At 40.5% G+C, this 12,346-nt stretch overlaps 1 protein-coding gene across 2 annotated transcripts in view; it reads left to right on the top strand.

Moving 5' to 3' along the window:
• The first annotated feature begins 449 nt into the window (after nucleotides 1-449).
• The window catches only part of pmepa1 (prostate transmembrane protein, androgen induced 1), a 41,262-nt gene continuing 29,365 nt past the window's right edge, over nucleotides 450-12,346 (top strand). For both annotated transcript variants that reach the window (XM_062047727.1, XM_062047719.1), the window contains exon 1: nucleotides 450-698. In XM_062047727.1, the coding sequence (XP_061903711.1) occupies nucleotides 614-698 (85 nt within the window). In that variant the 5' untranslated portion in view covers nucleotides 450-613. The remainder of the gene's footprint in view (nucleotides 699-12,346) is intronic.

The raw sequence follows: 12,346 nt of genomic DNA, 5'->3' as shown, positions 1-12,346 counted from the left end.
ACTTAGCCAATAGTATAATGAGGTTGCAAAGGTAAAATTCATTTTCATACAATTTTTTTTTCATACAGTGTAAATCCAAAAAGCACATCTTTAAAACGAACTTGCTCACACTTTGTGATCACGAGTGAAGTCATCACATGACGTCATTATTGGTCCAGACTGTCGTCCCGTCGTCCACGACTGCAGGACTACGTCATCTACGTAGCGTCGTTATTGTTAGTATTTACAGGAAGAAAAAAACATAACACATGCTAATTGGCTAACTCTGTATTAGCGCTGATGGCTTTGGCAATGAGACAGGGCACACGCGTGGTTTGTGAGTGGGTAATGACGTGGACCAACACACATCAGTTGTACACGCACACGCGTGCACGTACAAGCGCGCAGAGAGAGAGAGAGAGAGAGAGAGAGAGAGAGAGAGAGAGAGAGAGGGGGGGGGGGGGGGCTAGACTAGAGCTGCCAGACGTCTGCTAGCAGTTTAGTCGCCGGTCATACGGCGGACGAAACGGAACTGAGCCTTTTAGAAATAGTTTATTGCAACGTCCAAATTCGTATAGATAAATATAGTAGTAAGGAAGAAAAGGAGGTCGATGAGTTTAAATGTTCCTACTTAATGGGCGTCTTGAACGCAACAGCCGCCAATGTCTCGTGTGCGTGTGACTGCACGCGCCTCAGCTCCGTGCACGTCATGGACATCAGTAAGTAAAACTCTTGTTTTATATGTTTTTTGTTTTTTTCCCCCAAAGTTACCAGTTGACCCATTTGGCGTCTTGCGTAGAATTGGCGTTATTTTGAAGTTGCTGTCAGCATTTTGTTGCGGCGATAGAAAATGTCAACTTTGACGTTTGTTGCTCGCGAGGCTGTCGGTGGCGTGAAGAAAGTGTGGGACATACAGGCTAGCTAGCGGGTTGCGATAGCTGGGAAGAGGACAAAAAGAGGCTGGCTTGAGAGTTTTTTGTCATCGTGGCTTCGTCATCCGAAACCAGACGTCTAGCCGTCTGCTGTGCGAGCATCCGGGAAGTCCCACAGCTTGTCTGTGTGTGTGTGTGTGTGTGTGTGTGTGTGTGTGTGTGTGTGTGTGTGTGTGTGTGTGTGTGTGTGTGTGTGTGTGTGTGTGTGTGTGTGTGTGTGTGTGTGTGTGTGTGTGTGTGTGTGCAAGTGTGGTCACGGCGGGTCCATTAAAGGTCATCAGCATGTCTGAATTATTGTTGCTTGTCATGCGTGTTTGTTTATTTAAAGTACATACAATTCTCACAAAAAGTTAGTACTATTATCGGGTGAAATAACAGGTGGGTTTATAATTTCACCTTTACTAAACGTTTTATTGTCCAACTGTTAAATGTGGCAATGTTAAAAATTTTGCACACCTTGCTGTTCTCCAACAAGGACCTTGACTGCAATATTCATCATTGATTTTTATTTTTTATTTTCAGTTGTGTGTGTGTATATATATAAAATGAATATATTTGTATACAACTCAACTAAAAAAAAAATCAATGATGAATATTGAATTTATGCGTGTATTTATATATATATATATATATATATATATATATATAATGTGTGTGTAAATGTGTATATATAATGTGTGTGTATATATGTGTGTGTGTGTGTGTGTGTGTATATATATATTTATATATATATATATATATATATATATATATATATATATATATATATATATATATATATATATATATATATATATATATATATATATCTCAAAAAAGATTCCTGGGCGTGGCCACCGCTGCTGCTCAATGCTCCCCTCACCTCCCAAAGGGTGAGGGTGATGGGTCAAATGCAGAAGATAATCTCACCACGCCTAGTGTATGTGTGACAATAATTGGTACTTTAACTTTAACTTTAATATATATATATGTGTGTGTGTGTGTGTGTGCTCGGGGGCGCTGGAGCATATCTCAGCTGCACACGGGCGGAAGGCGGGGTACACCCTATATATTTATATGCATATATATACATATATAATGTAGTGTACAGCTGGGATATATATATATATATATATATATATATATATATATATATATATATATATATATATATATATATATATATATATATACACACACATATATATACACACACATATATACACACACACATACAACCTGGATAAGTCGCAACCTCATCGCAGGGCCAACACAGATAGACAGACAACATTCACACTCACATTCACACATTAGGGTCAATTTAGTGTTGCCAATCAACCTGTCCCCAGGTGCATGTCTTTGGAGGTGGGAGGAAGCCGGAGTACCCGGAGGGAGCCCACGTAGTCAAGGGGAGAACATACAAACTCCACACAGAAAGACCCCGAGACCTTCGTATTGGGATATACTGTATATACAATAAGCATTTGAAAAAAAGAGTTAAAAGTGGGGCCACATGCTGACATATGCTCAACTCATCATGCTTAAAGGCCTACTGAAACCCACTACTACCGACCACGCAGTCTGATAGTTTATATATCAATGATGAAATCTTAACATTATAACACATGCCAATACGGCCGGGTTAACTTATAAAGTGACATTTTAAATTTGCCGCTAAACTTCCGGTTCGAAACGCCTCTGAGGATGACGTATGCGCGTGACGTAGACCGGGGAACACGGGTATGCCTTCCACATTGAAGCCAATACGAAAAAGCTCTGTTTTCATTTCATAATTCCACAGTATTCTGGACATCTGTGTTCGTGAATCTGTTTCAATCATGTTCATTGCATTATGGAGAAGGAAGCTGAACAAGCAAAGAAGAAAGTTGTCGGTGCGAAATGGACGTATTTTTCGAACGTAGTCAGCCACAACAGTACACAGCCGGCGCTTCTTTGTTTACATTCCCGAAAGATGCAGTCAAGATGGAAGAACTCGGATAACAGAGACTCTAACCAGGAGGACTTTTGACTTCGATACACAGACGCCTGTAGAGAACTGGGACAACACAGACTCTTACCAGGATTACTTTGATTTGGATGACAAAGACGCAGACGTGCTACTGTGAGTATGCAGCTTTGGCTTCTAAACATTTGATCGCTTGACCGTATGTGCGCAACTTTTTTTTGCGTATGTACGTAACTTTTTTAAAATATATAAGCTTTATGAACCTTGGGTTAGGTGAACGGTCTTTTGGGCTGAGTGATTGTGTGTGTTGATCAGGTGTTTGAATTGTATTGGCGTGTTCTATGGAGCTAGGAGCTAGCATAGGAGCTAGGAGCTAGCATAACACGTACCGTACCGTACGTGCGCGTCACGTACGTAACTTTTTTAAAATATATAAGCTTTATGAACCTTGGGTTAGGTGAACGGTCTTTTGGGCTGAGTGATTGTGTGTGTTGATCAGGTGTTTGAATTGTATTGGCGTGTTCTATGGAGCTAGGAGCTAGCAGAGGAGCTAGGAGCTAGCATAACAAACACGCAGGTGTTTTTATGCAGGATTAATTTGTGGCATGTTGAATATAAGCCTGGTTGTGTTGTGGCTAATAGAGTATATATATGTCTTGTGTTTATTTACTGTTGTAGTCATTCCCAGCTGAATATCAGGTCACCCCCGGCTCTCACAGCATCTTCCCTATCTGAATAGCTTCAACTCCCCACTAGTCCTTCACTTGCACTTTACTCATCCACAAATCTTTCATCCTCGCTCAAATTAATGGGGAAATTGTCGCTTTCTCGGTCCGAATCTCTCTCACTTCATGCGGCCATCATTGTAAACAATAGGGAACTTTGCGTATATGTTCAACTGACTACGTCACGCTACTTCCGGTAGGGGCAAGCCTTTTTTTTATCAGATACCAAAAGTTGCAATCTTTATCGTCGTTGTTCTATACTAAATCCTTTCAGCAAAAATATGGCAATATCGCGAAATGATCAAGTATGACACATAGAATAGATCTGCTATCCCCGTTTAAATAAAAAAAATTCATTTCAGTAGGCCTTTAATTTATTACAGCATTTAGGAAGCCCGTAGTGGATTTTTATTATGTAATGTTATATTTTTATCAACATATGATAGCAGGGACCCTGCAATTCAAATAATAATAGTGCTTGTCTTTCTCTCAGACAGACAGGGCTTTGCTGTCTGTAACACACACACACACGCACGCACACACACCGCACAGTGAGCTAACGTTAAGCTAAAAGCTAATTAGCCTTCACCTCAATGACTGCGAGCGAGCTGAGCTGCCGCTTATGTTTCTAGAACGTCAACGGGCTCATAGTGATGTTACTAGTACTTGACTTGGAAGTGTTTATTATAATTTAGGGAGAGGCCGCTGCCTTATGCTTACCTGCTAAAAACACCTTTCTGCTCACCTGCACCGTCTCTCCTCTCCTCTCCTCTCTGCCTGCCTCTGCCATGAGCACTGACTCCATGCGCTCTGAATACGCACTGCTGATTGGCTGTTACATGCGCGCTGAATACGCACTGCTGATTGGCTGTTACATGCGCTCTGAATACGCACTGCTGATTGGCTGTTACATGCGCTCTGAATACGCACTGATGATTGGTTACACGCAGAGCGGTAACAGCCAATCAGATGGTTTTGTGGGTGGGAAAATGCTTGGTGCTGCAGAGACGTACTGACAGAGGCAGAACTAAGCTGAGCAGGTTAAGACTTTAGTTTAGGCGGTGGCTCTTTGTTTTTAAGGCGGCCGCCTTAACAACAAAGCGCTGCGGGAAACCCTGATATATATATATATATATATATATATATATATATATATATATATATATATATATATATATATATATATATATATATATATATATATATATATATATATTAGTGCTGCAACAACTAATCGATTAAAATCGATTATAAAAATAGTTGGCGATTAATTTAGTCATCGATTCGTTGGATCTATGCGCATGCGCAGAGGCTACTTTTTTATTTACATTTTTTTAAAAATTTTTTATAAACCTTTATAAACTGCAACATTTACAAACAGCTGAGAAATAATAATCAAAAATGTATCTTAACAAATTAGTTGTTCGTTGCAGCCTTAATATATATATGTGTATATATATATATATATATTAGGGCTGCAACGAACAACTAATTTGATAATCGATTAATCTGTCGATTATTACTTCGATTAATCGATTAATAATCGGATAAGAGAGACAAACTACATTTCTATCCTTTCCAGTATTTTATTGGAAAAAAACAGCATACTGGCACCATACTTATTTTGATTATTGTTTCTCAGCTGTTTGTACATGTTGCAGTTTATAAATTAAGGTTTATAAAAAAATACAATTGCCTCTGCGCATGCGCATAGCATAGATCCAACGAATCGATGACTAAATTAATCGCCAACTATTTTTATAATCGATTTAAATCTATTTAATCGATTAGTTGTTGCAGCCCTAATATATATATGTGTGTGTGTATGTGTATATATATATATATGTGTGTGTGTGTGTGTGTGTTTGTGTGTGTGTGTGTGTGTGTGTGTGTGTGTGTGTGTGTATATAACTCATTTATTTATGTAACATTCTTTTTTTGTTAACATGTTAAAGGGGTTTAATAAAAATACATGTATGGTTAGCACATGTATCATGTTGTAATTGTATGCATGTTTGAAATAAACTCAAACCATAACATACAGATTCCTTTCTTTCATATAGAATTCAGGTAATATAAGTTGGTATATTACCTGATTCTGATGACTTGAATCGATTGGAATCAGACAGGATTCACAGTAGTGTTGCTAACGTCTACATTTTAGAATTTACATTGGAGAAACAGAAGAAAAAAGTCCTCCTTCCTGTCCAATACCACATGAAAGTGGTTGATTTTTGGCATCTGATTTGTCCAGGTTTCACTTTCGTTTTTATTCACTTTACAAGAAATACATTGACTGCAAAATCCGTAGCTTGCTAGCTTGTGTGCGCGAGCTTTCTGAGACTCTTACTTTGTTAGAACAGGAAGAATAGAGCAGCACTTTTATTGTGAAGAAAGGAACTGTGCGGTCGGTCTTTGAAATAAAGTGTTTCTTGCTTTCCTGTCAGTCGTTTTTTACATAATACTGAGCTTGCTGCAACCAGCGTCATCTCACAAGATCCTCGGGTGCCGCAAATGTCAATCAAGTGACGAAAGTGACATCATAGTGAAGATTGATGATCGATAATTTTTAGGACTATTTTTTTTAATCCCTGACTGGCGATCGACCAGTAGCTTGCAATCTACATAATGCTCACCCCTGCTCTAAACTCAGTGGCTACTTACCTTTTGAGAATATCCTGTTGAAGCCGCCTATGTTTATTAATAGTTCTTTGTCGTCTTAGCCTTATAATAACAAAATGTGAACAGCATGATGAAGATGACGTTTAAATACTAAATAAAGCAGGAAATGTGTTGATTGAGTCATGAATCACACACCTGTTGTTTTTTCTCACTACTAATACACACTATTGCAAACAAGAATATATTTTACTGTGAAGGGGAAAACTTTAGTTCAATTAATAAATATATAAATAAGAGGTTGTCCCTGAATCTTGATTCTTAATCATTCAGCAAGACATTTGGACATTGTGCTTGTACAATATGCTTCTAAAATCGTGGGGGCGTTTTGGGAAATACCCTTTTGTGTTCCCAGAGGACAAAAACAATTCAAATTATGAGGTTGGTGTGGAAGAACTAACACCTCACAAAATAACGCACTCCAGGATCTTGTAGTGTTGTCGTATTCCCATGAGAGATGCCAGATGTCCGTCACTTTTCAATATCCTGTAGCTGACTAATTACCAGACCTGTGTCTTTCCTCTCTAAGACGGCCGCATCATTGTCAAGGGCCTGATGTGTAGGCTGCATAGATTTCACCAAATTCTGAATTTCCATTTTGGAGATGCTTTGCTTGTGGGCTTACTTGCTGTTTATTTGTTGCTCTGGCTGCCTTCACTTTTGTCTTCACTAAATAAGAAGATGCTGGATTAAGATCATGAATCAATCATCAATCAATGTTTATTTATATAGCCCTAAATCACAAATGTCTCAAAGGGCTGCACAAGCCACAACGACATCCGCGGTACAGAGCCCACATAAGGGCAAGGAAAAACTCACAACCCCAATGGGACGTCGATGTGAATGACTATGAGAAATCTTGGAGAGGACTGCATATGTGGGTGACCCCCCCCCCTCCTCCTCCCTCTAGGGGAGACCGGATGCAATGGACGTCGAGTGGGTCTGACATAATATTGTGAAAGTTCAGTCCATAGTAGATCTAACATAATAGTGAGAGTCCAGTCCATAGTGGGGCCAGCAGGAGACCATCTCGAGCGTAGACGGGTCAGCAGCGCAGAAATGTCCCCAACCGACGCACAGGCGAGCGGTCCACCCCAAGTCCCGACTCTGGACAGCCAGCACTTCATCCATGGCCACCGGACCTGTGTCCCCCCCTCCACAAGGGAGAGGGGGGCAGAGGAGTAAAGAAAAGAAACGGCAGATCAACTGGTCTAAAAAGGGGGTCTATTTAAAGGCTAGAGTATACAAATGAGATTTAAGATGGGACTTAAATGCTTCTACTGAGGTAGCATCTCTAACTGTTACTGGGAGGGCATTCCATAGTACTGGAGCCCGAATAGAAAACGCTCTATAGCCCGCAGACTTTTTTTGGGGTCTGGGAATCACTAATAAGCCGGAGTTCTTTGAACGCAGATTTCTTGCCGGGACATATGGTACAATACAATCGGCAAGATAGGATGGAGCTAAACCGTGTAGTATTTTATACGTAAGTAGTAAAACCTTAAAGTCACATCTTAAGTGCACAGGAAGCCAGTGCAGGTGAGCCAGTATAGGTGTAATATGATCAAACTTTCTTGTTCTTGTCAAAAGTCTAGCAGCCGCATTTTGTACCAACTGTAATCTTTTAATGCTAGACATAGGGAGACCCGAAAATAATACGTTACCGTAATCGAGACGAGACGTAATGGACGCATGAATAATGATCTCAGCATCACTAGTGGACAAAATGGAACGAATTTTAGCGATATTACGGAGATGAAAGAAGGCCGTTTTAGTAACATTCTTAATGTGTGACTCAAACGAGAGAGTTGGGTCGAAGATAATACCCAGATTCTTTACCGAGTTGCCTTGTGTAATTGTTTGGTTGTCAAATGTTAAGGTGGTATTATTAAATAGATGTCGGTGTCTAGCAGGACCGATAATCAGCATTTCCGTTTTCTTGGCGTTGAGTTGCAAAAAGATAGCGGACATCCATTGTTTAATTTCATTAAGACACGTCTCCAGCTGACTACAATCCGACGCGTTGGTCAGCTTTAGGGGCATGTAGAGTTGGGTGTCATAAGCATAACAGTGAAAGCTAACACCGTATTTGCGTATGATGTCGCCTAGCGGCAGCATGCACATGCTAAAGAGTGCAGGGCCAAGAACCGAACCCTGTGGAACTCCACACGTTACCTTAACATAGTCCGATGTCACATTGTTATGGGAGACGCACTGCATCCTGTCAGTAAGATAAAAGTTAAACCAAGACAAGGCTAAGTCTAACATACCAATACGTGTTTTGATACGCTCTAATAAAATATTATGATCGACGGTATCGAAAGCAGCGCTAAGATCAAGAAGCAGCAACATAGATGACGCATCATGACAAGATCATAACACTTACTTTATATCAACTACTTTGAAACCAACATATTTTACACACACACGAGACACTCCTTTAGTCAAAAAAGGGATGTAATGACATGAAAAATGCATGTAACAGTTAACATTATTATGGCATTATTGTTCAATGTGCTCGAAAAAGACACACACTGAAATCTTTTGACCAAGTTATTTTAATAACTAAAATAGACACACTGTTAGAATAAACACTATTTTACATGTGTGTTTCCTATGCTTCACTGATAGTGTTTTAGTCTTAATATCTTATCTGCTTTATTGGCTAGACTTTTATTGTTTTAAATATTGGTTTGTACTGTAGTACATTAAGATTTATTTAATTGAAAAGTACGTAACAAATAATGAACTCACCATAAAAACACCTGGGTCTCGTATGCCTCAGATTATAGAATCTATATATCATCTCTTGTTTTCATGTTAGCATTTAAGCTATCGAGCTGGCGCTATTCAGTCCGGGAGTTTGTCAAAGTGAAGTCATCATTTACTGTTTTTCTTTAATTTCATTTGAAGAAGGTAATACTAACCGTCGGGAGTTTTACCGCGGTTATCATTGCTACTGTTCATCGTTACATTCCTTATATGTTGTATGCATGTCTATTCTGTATTTAGAAGAAGACAAATAGTCATTGATGATGCATGGCCACATTTGTTTGTCTCCTCAGGAACACATGAGCTTCTCTTTAGTCATGTTTAGTTCCTTACATCCTCCCTCGTCTAGTTCCAACTCCCTCTAATTGCAGGGCGACACACACACATGCACACACACACACACACACACACACACACACACACACACACACACACACACACACACACACACACACACGCACACACACACACCTGTTCTGAGTGAATGACTTGCTAGTCAAAAGAACATGACATCAGCATTACTCACAGGCTAGCTGTGTGTGTGTGTGTGTGTGTGTGTGTGTGTGTGTGTGTGTGTGTGTGTGTGTGTGTGTGTGTGTGTGTGTGTGTGTGTGTGTGTGTGTGTGTGTGTGTGTGTGTGTGTGTGTGTGTGTGTGTGTGTGCTTTTCAGTATAGTATGAGATCATTAGGAGGGTGTGTGCTCCTCACACTGCTGGCCTGGACTCACTAAGCAAATCCAGGTCCTGACTCTAGTGTCGTTATGAACTTGGAGAGGTTATCTGAGGGTCAAGGCTTTTGGCTAACAAAACACTTTTAGCTCTTTATTTTGATCAAAATAGGAATTCTATGCATGTTGGAGGATATTTGACAAGCGATAGCCAGGGTATAGTTGACAAAAACCTACACTACACTGTAAAAACTTGCACACTCAGGAACTAAGTGCACTCAGTATACTTGGTGAAGTATACTAAAGGAAGAGTTCTGTTTGAGCTGATTCATTGACTCATCGCATCCTCTGCGTCCTGATTGCTGCTGGTGCAAACATGTCTGGACCTGTCAAGAACATTCTTGTTTGCTGTCTGTGTTCCCTTCCTTATCGTCTTTGTCTCCTTGTCTCCTTGTCTCCTCCTGCCGCCCAGTCCTCGTGCTTTAAAAAAAAAGGGGACGAATCACTCCTCCTCTAAATCGACCTCTCAGCTGTTGTATTGTTACCCGGTCTAGACGCCAGCGACTCTCTCACACGCCACAAAGAGCGTCTGATCGTGCATATATGCAAATTAAGGCAGCGTGTGCGTCTGGAGGTCACGGTCGTAGCCACTTTTGCTGGGTTTGGGGTGACGCCGTGCATATCATCTGCATACAAGCCAGCGTTTAACCTGAGCCCTGGTAGTCTTGGGCCCCCTCGTTGTGCCATTATTTAATCTGAAGTCAGTCTGCATTCTGAGCCATGAATATGTGTAGCTCCACACATGCTGAGTCCCTTTTTAATTAGTGTCCTATCCATAAATACCTCCGTGTGTTTGTGCTCTGCTTAATTAGCCTGCAGGCTTTTGAAATGACTCCAAACTTGTTAATCATGTCTGCTGAAGACGTGAGGTCATCGGATGCTGACTAATTACTGGACCTGTGTCTTTCCTCTCTAAGACGGCCGCATCATTGTCACTGTCAATGAGGGCCTGAAGTGTAGGCTGCGTAGATTTGACCAAATTCTGAGTCTCCATTTTGGAGATGCTTTGCTTGCAGGCTTTTACTTGCTGTTTATTTGTTGCTCTGGCTACCTTCACTTTTGTCTTCACTAAATAAAAATATGCTGGATTGAGATTATACCAATTTGTCCAGGGTGTACCCCGCCTTCCGCCCGAATGCAGCTGAGATAGGCTCCAGCACCCCCCGCGACCCCGAACGGGATGGATGGAGATCATATCACTCACTTTATATCAACTACTTTAAAATCAACATATTTTACATCAAATGGATGTAATTCCCGAGGTCTGTCTGGGAAAGCAGAGGTTTATGACATCTGAGAATTGGGGGAAGGGTGAAAGGTTCATTGTCATAGGCCCTGTTGTAGCCTGGTGTATACTCTCGCGTCACGTAGCTTGCGTCCCCTCTGACGGCGTCTTATTTTATAGTTCTTCCGTGGGGGTGTGTGGCATCAGACTTGTAATTCTCTTCCAAAACACCAGGGGGCAATGTCTCCAGAAGGAGCAACTGCCCAACTGCTACATTTTAAGTTCTTATACAGGTAATGATGATAATGTAAATGAGAGTGGACATATGGAACCAAATGGCCCCAATAAGGATCCATTACTATTAACTGTCATTTAGCAGGGGACACCCTACAACTCCCTCTGGGGGCCCCCACACCCCACTGTATGTATTTATTTTTATGTACATTTTCTTTGGCCTAACCCTATACTGTTATTCATTTTATCTGCTTACAGTAAATAAAAACAGCATATATCTATAATATTGACATAAAACAATGACTTGTTGTTTGGAAACAGTTGATAATAGTTATGTGCAGTAAAACTTTGAACTCACCTTAATGTGTGTTCTTAAAGGCCTACTGAAATGAATTTTTTTTATTTAAACGGGGATAGCAGATCTATTCTATGTGTCATACTTGATCATTTCGCGATATTGCCATATTTTTGCTGAAAGGATTTAGTATAGAACAACGACGATAAAGATTGCAACTTTTGGTATCTGATAAAAAAAAGGCTTGCCCCTACCGGAAGTAGCGTGACGTAGTCAATTGAACATACACGCAAAGTTCCCTATTGTTTACAATGATGGCCGCATGAAGTGAGAGAGATTCGGACCGAGAAAGCGACAATTTCCCCATTAATTTGAGTGAGGATGAAAGATTTGTGGATGAGTAAAGTGCAAGTGAAGGACTAGTGGGGAGTTGAAGCTATTCAGATAGGGAAGATGCTGTGAGAGCCGGGGGTGACCTGATATTCAGCTGGGAATGACTACAACAGTAAATAAACACAAGACATATATATACTCTATTAGCCACAACACAACCAGGCTTATATTTAATATGCCACAAATTAATCCTGCATAAAAACACCTACGTGTTTGTTATGCTAGCTCCTAGCTCCTCTGCTAGCTCCTAGCTCCATAGAACACGCCAATACAATTCAAACACCTGATCAACACACACAATCACTCAGCCCAAAAGACCGTTCACCTAACCCAAGGTTCATAAAGCTTATATATTTTTAAAAAGTTACGTACGTGACGCGCACATACGGTCAAGCTATCAAATGTTTAGCAGCCAAGGCTGCATACTCACGGTACCTGGT

Source organism: Entelurus aequoreus, linkage group LG01 (genome assembly GCF_033978785.1).
Source record: "Entelurus aequoreus isolate RoL-2023_Sb linkage group LG01, RoL_Eaeq_v1.1, whole genome shotgun sequence".
Taxonomy (NCBI): Eukaryota; Metazoa; Chordata; class Actinopteri; order Syngnathiformes; family Syngnathidae; genus Entelurus; species Entelurus aequoreus.
Note: the sequence above shows the minus strand (reverse complement) of the source record. Positions and strands in the feature narration are given on the sequence as shown.